The 19473-nt window shown below is 35.9% G+C and overlaps 2 protein-coding genes across 2 annotated transcripts in view; both read left to right on the top strand.

Moving 5' to 3' along the window:
* Positions 1-3502, top strand: part of LOC136826379 (uncharacterized) — a 13773-nt gene extending 10271 nt beyond the window's left edge. The window contains exon 4 of the mRNA XM_067083638.1: positions 3183-3502. Within this exon, the coding sequence (XP_066939739.1) occupies positions 3183-3328 (146 nt within the window). The 3' untranslated portion in view covers positions 3329-3502. The remainder of the gene's footprint in view (positions 1-3182) is intronic.
* Positions 3503-3505: 3 nt separating this feature from the next.
* LOC136825971 (spermine oxidase-like) lies at positions 3506-15505 on the top strand. Its single transcript, XM_067082832.1, has 7 exons — positions 3506-3567; positions 11497-11631; positions 12620-12838; positions 13325-13441; positions 13814-14001; positions 14401-14527; positions 15138-15505. Exons 1-7 carry the CDS (start codon positions 3565-3567, stop codon positions 15252-15254), a joined length of 906 nt encoding a protein of 301 aa, XP_066938933.1. The 5' UTR covers positions 3506-3564; the 3' UTR covers positions 15255-15505.
* Positions 15506-19473: the final 3968 nt, after the last annotated feature.

The raw sequence follows: 19473 nt of genomic DNA, 5'->3' as shown, positions 1-19473 counted from the left end.
GACGAAGTCGACACCGACGACGCTGATGCTTCTGCCTCGTCTCTGTCGCCATGGGAACCGGAGCATAACACACCGGAAGCTATCGTCATCGGGATGATGCTGATGATGATGATGATGCTGATGATGATGATGATGTTCTTCTTCTCCATACAAAGAGGTCATGACAAAAGACTGTGACGTTGCTCTGGGGATCGTCAATGGACGATATGTCATGTTTAAGTCGACGAAGGATGTATTGCTATAGTTGATTCGGTGTTTCGCGCTCCGCCTCGGTGATGACTTACTGCAGAGAGAGAGAGAGAGAGAGAGAGAGAGAGAGAGAGAGAGAGAGAGAGAGAGAGAGAGAGGAAAGGGGTGGGGTTTACACACACAAACACACACATATATATACATACGATTATATATATATATATATATATATATATATATATATATATATATATATATATATATATATACACATATATATTATATGTACTTACATATATAAGTGAATACCACAGGAAAACGACAGGCAGAAGTTCAGCACTAAGGCGCTTTCACGTGTTGTTTATTCACGCATCGCCGGGGCACAAATGAGACACAGTGAAAAGAAGGTTACAAAGTAAACAAAAAGAACAAGAATACCAGATGCTTAATTGTCAAAGGGTAATAAACAAAAAGATAATCCAGGATAATCCGGGATCACACGGTCACAAGCTAAAACCATAGACCTAACCATAAGAGATACGGAAGCTTAGCCATACAAAATCCAAAAACGTGTAAAAAACTGAATACCAGTTCCCGGATTATCCGGGATTATACTGGCTTATCTTTTTGTTTATTACCCTTTGACAGTTAACCATTTGGTATTCTTGTTCTTTTTGTTTACTTTGTAATCTTCTTTTCACTGTGTCTCATTTGTGCCCCGACGATGCGTGAATAAACAACACATGAAAGCGCTTGGTGCTGAACTTCTGCCTGTCGTTTTCCTGTGGCATTTGCTTTTATACTGAAGTTACCTCATCTACTATGATTTTTAAACACACACACACACACACACACACACACACACACACACATATATATATATATATATATATATATATATATATATATATATATATATACATATATATTACATATATAACTGTGAAAATAGTATTTTCTTTAAAACAGAATTCCATCTAATAAAAGGAGCCCAAAAAAGCCGAAAGGCAGAAAGTTAATGCTATATATTTCGGAGATAACTGCCTATTGAGGGAGACAGCTGTCCCCGAAATATATAGCATTAACTGTCTGCTTTTTGGCATTTTTATGGGCTAATTTTATATATATATATATATATATATATATATATATATATATATATAACTGAAAGAAAGAGGGATCAGATTTATGAAAATATATTCTATCACCATGTATCAATATTCAGAAAATAATTTGAGAATAACGACTTTTTCCTACGCCTAACTCAAGTTTCCCGTAATTTCATAGCCATGGATACATCAAACTTGTCATAATTTCCCACTCAATATGTCTTCAGAATATCACAGCATCTGAATAAGACCAAACGATATTATATAAGTATAAATAAATATTTCTTTTGCCACGACCAATGGCGATACCTCTGTAATTCTTACAGTCTCCTCCGTTACCTCTCATTCATTTCTTTGGAACATTCCTACAACCAGACAGACACCTTACAAAACCTTGTCAGCCACTCAGTCCCTGTTTCACCACTGTACTGCAGCAGAGTCTCGTCAACTCTGGTGTATTTCCATTCTTCAAGTTTATATGGCCTTCCTTACGTCCTCAACAATCACCTCTACAAGATTATCAATTTTACACCAAATTCTTTCTCTATTTGGTCATATAACTCTATCCCTTTGCTTATTCCACATTCAACAAATCTTCAAAACTCTCACTTTATCGATCCTGGACTGCATTCACTTCAGACAGCATATTTCCATTCTTATCTTTTATTCTGCGAGCCACTTACCCATTAACACTTTTCTCTGTATTTACTTTTCTGTAGAACAATTTCTGATTGTACCTTAAGCACGCTCCTGTATACTAGTATGTAATCTCCTCTGCCAAGTAACTGTACCTCAAAAATTTTCTCCCTTTCACTAAATTCTAATTTCCTCATCCCAAGACTTGCATTGTTTTTATTCCTTCTTCCCATTCTCCTACGATCACAAACACACCCTGCTTACTCTATGACCCCACCCTGAAAGTTTAATATTCCTCAGATACTCCTTACGTTCCATGTCGTTAACCCTTGCCCATCTATCTTTCATTAACACCTTATTTGTTCTTCTGTCTTGCTACATTATCACCACGTTCTCTTCAACCTAACCTTCCATCAACCGTAATCTAACTAAACTTAAATTCCCATCTTTTCTGTTTGCAAAGAATGCGTATGTATTTCCTTTTTTGGAAATTACATATTGCAACTTTTAAATAATTTTCCACAACACTCGCCATTCCCCAGAAGAATAATCTTTTACTCTCATTCTTTTCAGTTCAAGTACTATAATTATACACTCGCCATAACAACTTCATCTCTAGTCACACCCAGTCTTACCTATCCAAACACCGGGCTATTACATATGCATTGTTCTCTTCGTCCCCCGAGTCTTCCTGAATATAATAGCTTTACACCTTTCAGCTATCCCACGTACAATCACTGTATGCATCTCTCTCACTCTCCCTCTCTCTCTCTCTCTCTCTCTCTCTCTCTCTCTCTCTACACACACACACATACATATAAATATATATATATATATATATATATATATATATATATATATATATATATATATATATATATATATATATATATATATATGTTTGCAAGCACCTATAATGTGTATGGGCATTAAGATATGACGCACAGATATGAAAATGGTAGTAACACAGACATGAAAATGAAAAGTATCCAAAACTTTGTCAATGTAAAAGAACATTCCCACATGTTGACTCAATCAAATATGAAAGTTCGCCTGCCTACACGTAAAATCACATTGACACGCAATGCTAAAATGCACCTGGGATCTTGCAGGCATATCCAAATACACATTCACATACAGAGATTGCAGTAGTAGTAGTAGTAATAACTGAGAACCTTTAGAATGGCTCCCGTCTCGTTCTGATTTTCCCATCTCCCACCCCTGGGTTCCTGTGCTTCCCGCGGACAGACTGGAGGGCGAAGACATCCAATGGGCGAAATGCTGACCCGAGCGGCTTCGACGTCACGGCTTCCTTAATGGAGGAATGCGACGTGGACCCGGCACTTGTTCCATATCACAGCACAGGATACGGACGCTGCTTCCTGGACAAGTAAGGTTGCGAGGCCGTTGGTTGTTCAAGGGGCCATTGGGATTTGGTCGGAAATTTGTTTATTGTTACTGGCTATAGGTATTTTTTACTTACATGGGTTATGGTTATAAGTTACATTTTAACTACTATAATTATAATCAAAATGACAGTAACATTAATATTTTCGTTTTTTTTCACAGGTTCCCCGTACGATATTTCGCAGCTCCGAGTGAAAAAGAGGCTTGGCTTCATTACCTGCATATGGTAAGGACACAGAATATAATACTAATCTGTTGACAGTTATTCTCATATCAAAACTGCCGTTACATATCGCTATGGTAACCTAGTCTTTGTAAGGAATAAAGGGAACTTGACTTGTCTCCGGATATGATAGAAAGGCACTGAAGGAGGTAAAAAATAAAAAAAGGTCTGAAAGTGAAATATTATCAAAAGGAGAACAGTCGGAGCAGACCAGATGATTCATGTAATGAATTTTTTAAAAGTTATTTTTAAAAATTTATTATTATTATTATTATTATTATTATTATTATTATTATTATTAAGGAGTAGACCCTCTTTTAAACAGGTTTTATTAAAAAGGATGGCTGTATCATGCGAATTGATCTTATACAGTGCCTTTTCCATTTTCCTTATGATTTGCTTTTCGGGTTCAGCGGTGTTAGTCAGCAACTGGCCGATATATTCATATCACTGTATAAGATAAAGTCGCATAATACAGCCATCCTTCTTAATAAGACCTATTATTATTATTATTATTATTATTATTATTATTATTATTATTATTATTATTATTATTATTATTATTAATAATTTTTTTTCATTCGCTCGATCTCTTTATACCATCTGGTGTTAATTATTACAGTGGATGATCACAGACCAGTTACGATTTTCTAATTGTCTTTGAAAGAGCCCTAAGGCTGTCCAGCCTTTTGGAGGGTCTCCTGCGTATGTCTCAACTTCAGCACTTTAAGGTCTGCTGATCATTGTCAAACGATTTCGTAAGTCAAACACAGGAAATGACAGTCATTCCTTTCTTATTGAAGGGACTTAAGTATACCTTAGTTTAACCAGACCACTGAGCTGATTAACAGCTGTCCTAGGGCTGGCCAGAAGGATTAGATTTATTTTACGTGGCTAAGAACCAACTGGTTACCTAGCAACTGGACCTACAGCTTATTGTGGAATCCGAACCACATTATAACGAAAAATTAATTTTTATCACCAGAAATAAATTCCTCTAATTCTTCATTGGCCGGTCGGAGAATCGAACGCGGGCCCAGCGGAGTGCTAGTCCAGAACGATACCAACCTGTCCAATGAGGAACTTTATGAGGGACCTAAACTTTTGTGAAGGGACCACCAGAAATAAATTTCTCTAATTGGCCGGTCGGAGAATCGCTGCCAGTCGAGAACGATACCAACCCGTCCAATGAGGAACTTTATGAAGGGACCTACACCTTATTGGGAATCCGAACCACATTATAACGAGAAACGAATTTCTATCACCAGAAATAAATTTCTCTAATTCTTCATTGGCCGGTCGGAGACTCGGACGCGGCCCAGAGTGCTAGTCGAGTTCCAACCCGTCAATGGGGAACTTTATGAAGGGACCTACACCTTATTGTGGAATCCGGACCACATTATAACGAGAAATGAATTTCTATCACCAGAAATGAATTCCTCTAATTCTTCTTTGGCTGGTCGGAGAATTGAACGCGGCCCAACAGAGTTCCAGTCGAGAACGATACCAACCCGGCCAACGAGGAACTTTATGAAGGGACTTACTTACTCCTTTAATCATTACTGTTAATGGAATTCGAGTTTATGGGAATGACGGTTCATGGAAGGGGAAGCTGAGAGATTATTGTTTAGAAGTCTGAACTACACAAGCATTTCAAAATCAGACTCGTTCTAGCAGTTGTGATATATCTATCTCTATCTTTAATAACAGACTGACTCAGGCTCTTAATCCCGTTCCTCTGTTATTCCGCAAATATTTAATGCTTATATATAATTACGTTTGCTGCTTAGAATGTCGATTTTTAGTTCTGTTTCCAAAGAAAGAAAGTTTCGTTAGAACTTAAACTGGTTTAAATGTCAAACGAGTTCGTAGACACTCAAACTCGTTTCATCACATTTTCCTTTTCGGTAGTTTTTCGTTCTAGTGGCTAATTCGTCCCTAGTTTGACGAACTGGCGTAAGCCGTTTTTCCCCTCATTCTGAGAAAATAAGTCTTCAAAGATTTTTATATTATTCAGACCTAATTAGTTCATTTTTTGGGGAAATTTGGTTGGAAAATGTGACGACTCAGCCAGCTGAAATTTTAATGTTTTATAAAGTATAAAAAAACCGAGACAATTTGGCTGGAAAACTTAAAAAGAAAAGAAAAAAAAAGGGTTACGGCAGTTCGTCAAAACATGGACGAATTATGCGGTACGCAAGGTCAGTGTAATAATTACAATCGTTATTAAATGATAACTCACTGGCCGATAGTAAAAGGTAAAAAAAAAATCATTCTGTGCTACGTTATATTTATGTCCAAGCATCGTATCTGGGCAGGGAACCTCTACATACTAAACTGAATAAGGCATCTCACCTTGAAACTTTTCCACGACCGTCGTTGACTGATGCAGCCAAATGTCAGGCAGAGGATTTTTTTGTTTCTCTTCCCTTTAATCTGCCCATCGCTTGCTACATCGCTGATATTTCACGCTTTCTCCTCGATTTCCACAATGCATTAACATATCAACTCGCTTCTCAAGCCCGACGAATCTGAAGCCTTCGTATAGGCTCTCTCAAAAGCACGTCTTTGGGGAATGGATTATGGGGCCGTTTCAAAGGCAAATCCCGACTACTACGATTAATACAAATCTACTTTTTTGTTTTTTTTTTAACCTCCGAAATTGGACTAGGTTTCAAGACTGGTTCGATAGAACAGCACCACCGCCCTGCTTACAACAGTTATACAACAGTTTAGAGGTAAAGGGAAGAAATAGAGAAAATGTGAGTAAATTAGAAATAGCAATCAAGTGGTCAGGGGGAAGTTGTGTTTTTTTGTTCATTTTATGAACACCAGTGCTCCAAACCTTCGAGAGAGAGTATGAAAATACAACACAATTCTCGAAATAGACTTATATGAAGCGTTTGATGACTGTCTGCACGAAAGTGAGCTACATGCACTTATTCTCTGACGTATGTTATCATTTTTGTTATACATTATATCAGCATTATAGAGTTTATCGCGTATCTATCAGTAAATATTGATATTGTTTTAAAATTTGATAATTTCAGAAAAAAAATTACCTAAGAAAATTCAAAATAATTTGATAAAAGAGATTAAATAACTTAACCAAATTAAACAAACTTAGTAGAATAGCAGAAACATGTGCTTTTATAATCAGAAAAAAAATAATCTAACATTCGATTTATTAGAATAACTACTGAAGAAAATGGCAGAATGCTTGTGGATGCATATACGCCAGACTTCCCATATCTCCTCTCTTAAAAGAGAATAGGAAATGAAACGGTGGCAACTATACATTCGGTGCCTTTGAGGGGATAGAGCATCACAGGCCTAAAGGTTTTTCCTTCTCCTGAGCTTTCATAGGTCTTAGGATTTAGACGTAAGCCGTCCTTTCTCATAATAAGCAGCTTTCGCATTATGGACGAGAGAGAGAGAGAGAGAGAGAGAGAGAGAGAGAGAGAGAGAGAGAGAGAGAGAGAGAGAGAGAGAGATTATATTCGACACTTCGGTGTAATATATATTTTGTGTTATGTCAGTGCTGAAATACAACAAAGCCTAACTGGAAATATCATATCATTTTAAACGTCTAAAGTTAGAACCTTAAAATGGCCGCAGAATGGATTGGAATGGAATATAGAGTTTAGGCCAAAGGCCAAGCGCTGGGATCTATAAAGAAATTGACAGTAAAAATGTTTGGAAGGTGCAACAGGAGGAAAACCTCGCAATTGCTCTATGAAATGATTGTTAGGAGAGGGTGGATAGCAAGATGGAAGAAAGATCATATGAACGGAGGTACAGTAGGGGACGAAGGGGCGCTGCAAAGAACCTTGGGTAATGCCTACAGTGCACCCCGTCAGGTGCAATGGAGGCACTATCCCCCCTACGGGAACCGGCAGTATGGAATAAAAATAATTTAACTGAATAAGAATTTCTGCGAAAGGTTCCATGAATGAAGCAAAAAACCGCCCCCATCGTACTGTAATCCTCTGGAATGACGCCGCCTCACGCTAACAATAAGTAAAACATTACGAGGTCCACCGAGAGAATCTCCTGTTTCATTCATAGGGGAAAAGTTCAACGCTCTCAGCTCCTCAAGTGCGCGCGCACGAGAGCGTCGTTTATGTTTTCTTTGCCCGGAAGTCACCCAGACTCGCCAAAGACGGTGAGTTTGGTGGCGTTTACCTGCGTGGGGTTGGAAGTGTTCGCGATTTTAGTTGTGCCTTCGGCTGCCTCTTTTTGTGGATATGTGGATACGAATAGTGGCTGTGACCTTCATAATGATTTGCATACACACACCTACACACACACACACACACATATATGTATATATATATATTATATAAATAATACCAATATACATGTGTACATATATATTTATACATACATACATATATATATATATAGATGTATGTATGTATATATGTATAACTGAATCACGAAGATATGGAATGTGATGAATGTATTATTAAAGGCAAATCTCTAGTAAAGGACAGTGTGTCGAAAGGCCTAGCAACCAGTCCGTTGTTTCACTTTTCCTTTCTTGGCACTTGCCTTTATATATATATATATATATATATATATATATATATATATATATATATATATATATATATATATATATATATATAATAATATATATATATATATTAAAAATATATGTATATACATATTCATATATATATGTTACATTTTTATTATATTTTTATTTACAATCAATGTTTCTGGGATTTACTATAAAGCTACTCTCTCTCTCTCTCTCTCCCACCTTTTCCCCTATCTCTCCCTCTCTTCCTGCTATAACCCAGCCCAGCGCCTCTCAGAAAACCCACACCCACATCCAGCATCTAAAAAGAAGAAGAAGAAGCCCCTACAAAAACCGCAGAGACCCGCAACAATCCACCTCAAGCAAAACAAATATTTGTGAACTCACCCGAGTAGGCAAACATTCAATGTAAACAAAACTACGACCACACGAGCCTTGTTAAGCCGGGATGATGCTCGTGTTCTTGTTGGTTTATGTGTTTGTTTGCGAGTATTTGTGTGTGTGTGTGTGTTTGTGTATGTGTGTATGTGTGTTTGTGCAAGATGGAATACCTGGGCGGTCTCAGTGTTGCCAAGGGAGATCGGGAAGATTCTCTCCATGATGGAACACACACACACACACGCCTCAGAATGCATCGCTTTAAGGTTGTCGGTTGAGAGAGAGAGAGAGAGAGAGAGAGAGAGAGAGAGAGAGAGAGAGAGAGAGAGAGAGGCCTCGTTATGTAGAGGTTTCAGTTCTTTGCTTTTATTCTGTATTCATGGACTATCTCTGTGTGACTGTCTATTTCTATCTATTCTCCTGTCTTTCTACAGAGAGAGAGAGAGAGAGAGAGAGAGAGAGAGAGAGAGAGAGAGAGAGCCTCGTTATGTAGAGGTTTCAGATTTTAGTTTTCTCTACGAGAAAACTATTATGCCGGCTTTGTCTGTCCGTCCTCACTTTATTCTGTCCGCACTTTTTTCTGTCCTCACTTTTTCTGTCCTCCCTCAGATCTTAGAACTCCTGAGGGTAGAGGGCTGCAAATTGGTATGGTGATTATCCATCCTCCAATCATCAAACATACCAAATTGTTGCCCTGTAGCCTCAGTAGTTTTTATTTTACTTAAGGTGAAAGTTAGCCATAATCGTGCTTCTGGCATCGTTATAGTATAGGTCACCACCATGCTGTGGTTAAAGTTTCATGGGCCCCGGCTCATACAGCATTATACCGAGACCACCGAAAGATAGATCTATTTTCGGTGGCCTTGATTATATGCTGTAGTGGCTGTACAGAAAACTCGATTGCGCCGAAGAAATTTCGGCACAATTGTTACTTGTTTGCTTTTATACTGTATTCATGGACATATCTATCTTTGTGGAGGTTTCAGTTTTTTACTTTTATTCTGTATTCATGGACATATCTTTGTGTGATTGTTTCTATCAATTCTCATGTCTTTCTATATCTAGATATGTGCGTAATGTGATTGTTCATTTATTAAGTCATAATGAGAACGTCTAAATTTGAATGTCTGTAAGAATCTTAACATATATTATTAAACTTATTTTCCTTTTATTATACACAAAAACTGGTGTACACACAAACCACACACATATATGTATATACAGTAATACCTCGATCATACACGCTTCGAGCTGCGCGAATTCACAGACATGCGAACTTTCATTGGAACCTAACTAACTGGCATACACGATTTTTTCACAGACACGCGACATTTGCAGAATCCTCGAAAAACCCTGCAGAATCTCTCTCTCTCTCTCTCTCTCTCTCTCTCTCTCTCTCTCTCTCTCTCTCTCTCTCTCTCTCTCTCTCTTGGTACTTTAATATTTGCTTTGACTATGAGTTGTATTTTTGTTCTCTCTCTCTCTTTCTCTCTCTCTCTCTCTCTCTCTCTCACGGAGATAAGAGAGATCTTTTATGCATATGTAACATGCATGTTTATTTGTTTTGTAAATTATAGTTTTTAGATAAACGTGAAGTTACTTTGTTAATAATTTTTCATATTTTCCATGCTTTAATTACAGCTTTTTGCATTTATATAGTAAATTATTTAGAATTTTAAAAGAATAAAATAGATTCTCAACCTTTTCTCCCAGGATCAGTTATCTTGACAGGTTGACATATTGACCAAAGGGTAGACTATGTTGCCCACCGATGTTGGAAGGATCCTGAAATCTCTCTCTCTCTCTCTCTCTCTCTCTCTCTCTACTTCATAAATAATGAATTTCCATATTTTGATATCTAGCGTAAGAATAACTTCTCTCTCTCTCTCTTTCCGAAGTTATTCTCTCTTTCTCTGTCATAAATCATGAATAATTCCCCCCTCTCTCTCTCTCTCTCTCTCTCTCTCTCTCTCTCTCTCTCTCTCTCTCTCTCTCTCTCTCTCTCCTCTCTCTCTATGTACTGCAACGAAATATGAATTACTGTAGTGCATTAGGCTAACTTTTAAGTGAAATTAAAGTGCTTTTGGAGCATGATTTTTTCATGATTAGAGTTTAAACTCTAGAGTTAAGAATTTACTATATGTATTAGTATTTTAGCTACTGTCTCAAACTTACTGTATATATATATATATATATATATATATATATATATATATATATATATATATATATATATATATATAATATATATATATATGTGCCTCATCTCTTAGGGTAAGTGTCTCCGGAGGATATTAGCGTTCAATTGTCAACGAGTAGTTTTGGATAGCATTGTTCACTCTATGCCTCTCTCTTCCCTCATAGCGACCTACCACAGACTACCAAATATCAAGTTCTAGGCGACGTTTTATGGCAACAGAAAACACATTTGATTTTTAAGGAAAGATCCCTTGGTCGTTTCCTTACGCCAGGGATTGAACATAGGACTATCGCTTGTGAGACCAGTTGACCAAGGTTACACAGGAGAATGCAGTTGTTATTATTATTATTATTATTATTATTATTATTATTATTATTATTATTATTATTATTATTATTCAGAAGATGAACCCTATTCATATGGAACAAGACCACAAGGGCCGCTGACTTGAAATTCAAGCTTCCAAAAAATATGGTGCTCATTAGGAAATAATAAAATGAGAGAGAGAGAGAGAGAGAGAGAGAGAGAGAGAGAGAGAGAGAGAGAGAGAGAGAGAGAGAGAGAGAGTCTTACTGTGTATTGTCAGCAACCTCTTACAGCTACCTCTTGCTCTCCCTCCGCAATTCAGCTGACACTTGATGCTCAAATCAGAAAGGTTAAATCTAAAACCGAAAATCTACAGTAAAACCAAAAGACACGAACATTTGATTTCACAAAGCGAACCGAACTATAATAAAAAAAACATGGTATATACCTAAAGAAAAGTAGGGTTAGATTCTTCACTTATCCACTTCTTGAAACCTTCCAGTGGGTGAACAAAGAGGCTGGAACCAACGACTGGATGGATAAATCCGCCCGCGATGCCGACCACTTCACCGAATGGGACATGGCTGATCTGAGGCCCTGGAAAAGAGGCTTCGACGCTTTCATCCAGTACCTCAGGGTAAGTAAGACAGAACACAAAGTACATTTTCTTAAATCTCGCAAAATTAAATCACCAAATAATAAAAAATGAACTGTTAATATAAAAATGAATATTATTATTGGAGAAACAAATCCACAGTATGTATGGGTACGTATTTTCAAAAAGGAATCTCTACAGAGAGCTTTCTGGAATCTGTTCAGATTTATTTTTAAATGTATGTGGATTTGTTTCTCCATTTCAAGGCTCATGTTACTATGAGTGTTTTTTAATTGTTATTATTATTATTCGGAAGAAGAACTCTTTTCATATGGAACAATCCAACGCGGGCCATTGACTTGAATTTCAAGCTTCCAAATAAAATTATGTTCATTAGAAAGAAGCAACAGAAGGTAATGGAAAATACAGAAAGAAGAGCCCACTTATTAAAAGAGGAAAAATAATTTAACTAATTAATAAATGAACAGAGAAAAATGTAAGTAACTGATTAAAATACAAGGTGAAATATAAGAGATTCTCCTTGAAATGGTAGAATACCTCTTCTTTACTAACTGCCACAACCACAGCTTACAAATATTTGATTAAGTTCTCCCATGTATAATATAGTAATAACATCTATGTAATTGTACTAGATCAGCTGATAGTAATATTGTTTTTTATTCTAAGCAAAGTAAAAAATCACATACCTTGTGGCATAAAAATGTCAGTTATATTCTACAGAGAATAAATACAATTGTAGTAATTATCCTTCTCTAATCACAAATAGCACTAATTTTACTTCTCACCTTTGCCTACACATTAGATCTATCTATCTATCTATCTATATATATATATATATATATATATATATATATATATATATATATATATATATATATATATATATATATATATATATATATATATATATATATATATATATATACTTACCTTACAGTGTGCTTTTCAAAGCACTGAAAATACCATAAGTAAGTCATAGAACTAAACTCCACTATACTAACCTCCTTAGGAAGACATACCTGCATCCCAAATCCAGACGTCTTCGCCCGTCTGCAAGGTCTTCTGGGACTCAGACGACGCAGAGGGAAGCGTCCTAGTGGTGACGTCAACTAGGGAGGCTTACATAGCTGATTACGTAGTCGTCACGACGTCCCTGGGTCATCTCAAAGAGAGACACGCCAGCATGTTCGACCCGCCTCTTCCTTCGGAGTACCTGGATACTTTGAATGTAAGTGGCTTAGTGGGTCTGCGCTTTTGGCAAATGAATAGGTACTGTTTGTTGATATGGAGTTGAGTATTTAAAATATTTTAGTGTATTACTTAAGGAATCAAGAAGGAACTTTCGCATAACGGTACAGTCCTCTAAGTTCTTTGTTCACCAAAATTCATACATCTTTTGAGTGACATTAGAACAACTTGATAGTACATATTTCTTGCTAGAATTGTCATAGTCTTTGATTGTCAACTGAAGTGAATTGATTCAAAAACTACCGTTTAAATGTATTGTATTTTAAGTGTGTAGTTCTCTGGGTCATAATATCTACGTAAGAGGGAAGACTGACACTTCCTTCTCTTCTGTCCATTCAGTGCAAATTACTAATAAGTCACGTATATTCCGGCGTTACTTAAACTCTATTTCTTATTTCTCTCCCTAAAAATAACATTTGTCTTGTAACTGTAGTATCCAGCGCCCTAATTCCTCCCTAATCCACAGGGTATTGAATTGGGCGTGACGGACAAAATTCTGATCGGGTGGAACGAACCTTGGTGGGGAATGAGACCTCTTGATCTTCACATTATCTTCAAAGATTACAGCCTTTCTGCGGATGAGGTAAGCATTTCATTTCTATTCGAAAGCCGGCGGGATTGGCAACTGAATGCTTTAACTGGTATGCAATTAAAAGACAAAAAGTTGGGTTAAATGTATTAATATACATGTTATTTCCACATCCAGCCAGTTCTAGTTGTTTTTTATCAGTTTTATTATACATTTCCTTAATTACTCTATTATTTCTCCTCCACACCTTTACCATAATTCCACATACTTCTAATGCCTGGTTCCCTTTACGCAAATAGGAGTGTGTTAGCTCAACTTAACCGCTTAACTTTTAAAATAATTTTCAACAAAACATGAACTTATCGAATGGCTACAGATTCACCGAGCAGAAAAAAAGTTCTCTCTAATTCATCCGCCCCTTTCCAGTCTTGGCTATACAGCGTCATGGAGTTTGCCAGCACACAGAGACACGCTAACGTCTTGCAAGCTTTCGTCACCGGCGAATCGGCTAAGCTGATGGAGAACTTGCCGGAGCAGGAGGTCAAAAACCAGGTCGTGAGGCACCTCAAGAGGGTCACGGGTCAAAATGTTCCTCCGCCCTCTTTCTTTAGGAGGTAAGAATCGTCTTACTTGTCTACCGTCTCGGGAGCGTTTCTGATTAGAATGTTCTTTACTCGTTTTTCTTCAGAAGGTAGAAACTTGTACGTCTCCAGTTTCTCTTGGAAAGGTGACCCGGGGTTTTCTTCTACTCCTATGCATTGTTTGCCAACGTTTTGAGGTCGAATGCAATATATTTATACTAAGCTAACTCTAGGTCACGGTAGGAGATAATACATAATTTATTAATGCCCCTAAAGTACGTCCAGACTTAATATTAGATCATCACAACTTTTGTCTATCAGTGTTAAACGAATCACTTTTTTCCTAAGTTAATTCACAGGCAACGCTCATTAGACTAAGCATAGCTATGAAAGCCTCACATACAGTGAGTACCCAAATTCCCCTAATCGCAGAACCCAGTGGTACAACAACGTGTGGATTAGGGGGTCCAACTCTTACGTGACGGTCACCGGGGACAGAAACGGACTCTATTCTCGGCAGCCGCTGACGAAATCAGTCGCGAACTCGAATGAAAAACAAGTAAGTCCAGTTAAGAGTGTTTTTTTTTTTATTATTTCAAAAGTGGTCAAGGTAAGGAGAAGCGTGAAGTGGATAGTATTTTTTAATTTGTTCAGTAAATATGTAAATGCAAAAGTTGGTTTATGCTTATTGAGTGAAATAATGTTTGTCTGTATGTTGTTTGTGTTAAGTGTATATGTGTATGTATACACACACACGCATATATATAGTGTGTATATATATATTTATGCATATATATACACACACATATATATGTATATATACATATACATAAATATATATATATATATATATATATATATATATATATATATATATATATATATATATATATATAATTCTAAACACACACACACATATGCAGCATATATAGTTCAGAACAATCATGTATGTAGACCAGTACGTATACCTTTATTCACACCCACTTACCTGTACACACATATTGCATATTACATGTCGATTTTATTTTACGAATGTCTATAGAATAATTCTGTGTACAAGTTTCCCCGCGAAATAAAAGACACTACCTCCAAAGCAGCCTTAAACCTTACTTGTATTAAACAAAATAAAGAATAATAATAAAAAAAATCTCCATTCAATTCCATCCCAGGTAATCTTCTGGGCGGGCGAGCACACAGATACGGAACGGTACGGCACTGTGGACGGTGCAATGTCCACCGGGGAGAGAGAAGCCTTCAAGGTACTTCGTCAATATGCCCTGGGGTGATTTTTCAACCTACGTCGAACAACAATCAAAATCATGATCCATGAAATGATCAATTTTATGATCGGGAGAATGATCTTGACTGTATATAAAAGGTGTTGATGCTTCACTTTGGATCGCTGGAGATTCTGCTGTTAAAGATATCGGTGATGGGAATTCTTTCGTTTCAGGTTAAATGTTTTTGGTTTAGAGTATTCCAAGGAATGGAAAGGTGTAATCTGATATCGATGGAGATAGTCAGCTTATTTATTGTAAATAAAGAGATAAGAAAAAATTAGCAGTAATAAAAAATGACACAAAAAATGAACTATTAAGCTTTGTTTTTTGAACAATATATGTGAATATATATGTATATATATATATATATATATATATATATATATATATATATATATATATATATATATATATTTATATATATATATATATATATATATTTATACATATATTATAATATACATATATATATATATATATATATATATATATATATATATATATAAATGAATCACGAAAATATGGAACGTGGTGAATATAAAAATAAAGACAATGCCACGAAGGAAAGAGAAACGACGGATTGGTGCTAGGCCTTCCGACTTATTGTCCTTTACTTAGCAGAGTTGAATGACCACATAGGTCCCAGCGGCGCTTCGCCTTTGTCCTAAATTCTACACGCTTATTCTTTAACAGAATTAAAGTAAAGGACAATAAGTCGAAAGGCCTAGCACCACTCCGTCGTTTCTCTTTCCTTTGTGGCATTGCCTTTATATATATATATATATATATATATATATATATATATATATATATATATATATATATATATATATATATATATATATATAATTCTGATCAGCTTATCTTATTAATTTAACCAAGAAATATTTCCCGTGTAAAATAAGCAACATTCGTAAATAAATTTCTTGGACATAAACGTTTCCAGCTGGGTGTCTAATTTCAAATCCTTCTTGTGTCATATTCAGTCACTGACTGAAGTAGAATGAAAGGATCATTATAAATGTCAGAATGTAATTTCTAAAAGCTAAAATGTCAATGTGGTAATTGACCAGCTTAAAAAGATAAACTAACTGTGTCATAGATTATGTTAAAACTTACCACGAGATGGAAATAACTCTCATGTCAAAAGCAGTAGACTTTTCCCTCGAATTAAGTTCTTACAGCTACGCATCTGGGCATTATTGTTCATCTGGCAAATCATAACAATCCATTTTACTGTTATAATTTTTCAAGTTAAAGAGATTTTGGGCAATGAAACGAACTTATACCGTTATTAATTACGTGTTCATTGATGGTCATTTTGAAGCTACGTACCTTATATTCCAATAACATAAATCGTTAAAAATTTATTTACTTCTGAACACGTGAACTGTAGCATTAACTTCACAACCAGAGCTCATCAAAAAGAAGAATACCTAATTGAAACTGGTTTTTCAGTTTCTTCAGGCTGTCAGAATACTGTTAATTATTGATGTGGTGGTTAAGAGGTCGAACTGAATAAAGAGATAAATGAACTAGGCATTATTACTGGTAGACACAACTACTGATCATCTCCTAGCGTGAGTTTTTGTTGGAGGTTAACAGTCGAAGAATGATCGTAAGTTCTCTCTCTCTGTCTCTCTCTCTCTCTCTCTCTCTCTCTCTCTCTCTCTCTCTCTCTCTCTCTCTCTCTATATATATATATATATATATATATATATATATATATATATATATATATATATATATATATATATATATATATATTATATATATATTATCTGTATGTGTGTTTGCCTATCTGTCTTTTCTTCTGAGGTTTGAAAAGCAGTTGAAACAATCTCTTGTTCACATTCTTAAATAGGGAGGTAATTGTCGTTCTTTCCTGCCACTGTTGTTACTGAGGCTACAGCACTCAGCAGTGAAAAGAATGCATGGATGAGCAATTCCTTTTCAGTTTTCTGTAAAAAAAAAAAACTATTGAGAGGCTTTTTGTCCGTCCGTCCGCCCACAGATCTTAAAAACTACTGAGGCTGGAGGGCTGCAACTTGTTATGTTTATTATCCACACTCCAGTCACCAAACATACCAAATTGCAGCCCTCTAGCCTTAGTAGGTTTTATTTTATTTAAGGTTAAAGTTAGCCATGATCGTGCGTCTGGCACCGCTACAGGTGCCAACAACACAGGCCACCACCGGGCTGTGGCTGAGAATTTCATAGAGCATTCTTGTTTACTTCTGTCTTTGATATTCCGACGGCTGAGTGAACGAATTGACTTTGAGCGAATGTTGGCGTTCAGACGATTTTTTTCATTCCCTGATTGACAGAAACGGAAAGGTGAGTGCAAGTTTTAATTCCCTGAATCCAATTGAGTTTCGCTGCATCACTTATTTCTTTACGAAAAATTTTGTAAAAAAATAGCAATGTTTAAAGTTTTGTTTAAATAAAATATAAAATTATATACATATATATACATATATATATATATATATATATATATATATATATATATATATATATATATATATATATATATATATATATATATATGAAAACTATAATGAGAAGTGAATTAATAATAAGTATTTCCTACAGCTATTCGAACAGGTGAAAGCTGAACAAAGATTAACAGTTTTCGTAAAGTTCCGCTGTTCCAGGAATTAAAGTTGATTGTCTCTCATTGTTTCTAAACCATAAATTCAGGTTCGAATTCTGGCAGGGGCAGATGACCTTATCAGTTATAATTTCCCCTGGATACAAGTTATTCCCAAGGTATAGCGAATTCGACATCGAGAAATATTAGTGGATTGATATGTGTGAATATAAAATAGTTCAGAGTGCATGCGCCAAAAATTTATAAATGCATGTATATATATACTGTATATATATACACACATATATATATATATTGTATATATTAGATATAAGATTTATGTTTATCTGTGTTTTACTAATTCACTTAAATTTAAACCTAATGTAGATTCAGATACTACAGCAACGAAACAAATTGTTTCATCCTTGCATAACTTTCTCTTAATTATCATTAAAATCTCACCAACACTAGTTACTCTCTTTTACCAACTCTGTTTAACTAACTTTGTCACCCATCTACACACATACACATACATAAATACAGTATATGTGTGTGTCTGTGTATGCAAGAGAATCAGATACAATCAACCCTACCGTCTAAATGTAAATACAGACTTGAATAAAGTCCGAGACAAAAGCGTCGAATGAAAATTGTGTGAACTCGGCGACACATTCAAAATGTGCCGAAACTAAAAAGTGAAACGCTGCATACAATTTCGCTGGAATTATAGCGATTAAGGCGGCGAAAATGTTTTAGGCCCGTTTTCCCTCGATCCTTTTCCCTAAAGGGACAGACGTGATGCGCATCCTGGATTTCATCACGCTGGTATATCCCAAAAGAGGCGGGAAACGCGCGCGCACACACACACACACACACACTCTCATACACACACATACACATACACGCGTTGATGAATATGCCAAATGTGCTTTTCATATTGAAGCATTTTGAACCTGTTAACTTTGCTTTTTCGTTCGTCCGTTCATTCTGGTTCTATGACTCACAATGACTGGGAATGAATTATATCCACGCTTGAATACTGTTCCACAGGACATTTTTTAGTCCATTTTACAATATATGGCTGATCTTGATCATTCCATTCGCTGTCTAAAAGAATCATTTGTATTTTTAAAATGTGTAATCATTAAGCTTACGGAAACGAAAATAAGCGGAAAATCAATCTTAGTGAAAGCTCGGTCATTTTGTTGTGACAGAGAGTATCTTTGCAAATAAAAAGTGGCATTTCTTTATTCTTTTGTCATTCTTAGGCTTTAGCTTTAAACTTTAAATTTTGTGTGAACTACATGGTAAAATATTCCTGAATCTTTGAGCAAGAAGAAGATTCTTAGGAGCAATCAGGAGCACGGCGAATGGCTATTAGGCCAATGCACAAGAACAATTTTTATAGTCCAGTCCTCAGTAAGAGAAAAATAAATTAGATTGCTGATAATGTAATATCGGAAAATTAAAAGTAAACATGTAATTCATTCAAAACTTTAGTTTTAAAAAGCTTTAAATATAAAGAAATTCAGGCGTTTCCCTCAGTGCTTACTTAGTGGTGATCTTAAACGCTGTCGTATCTGTAAGTGTAATCTATAATCCTAAGGCAATGAAACAAATGAAAAACGGAGT

Source organism: Macrobrachium rosenbergii, chromosome 40 (genome assembly GCF_040412425.1).
Source record: "Macrobrachium rosenbergii isolate ZJJX-2024 chromosome 40, ASM4041242v1, whole genome shotgun sequence".
NCBI lineage: Eukaryota > Metazoa > Arthropoda > Malacostraca > Decapoda > Palaemonidae > Macrobrachium > Macrobrachium rosenbergii.
This window is presented reverse-complemented; position numbering and strand designations above follow the sequence as displayed.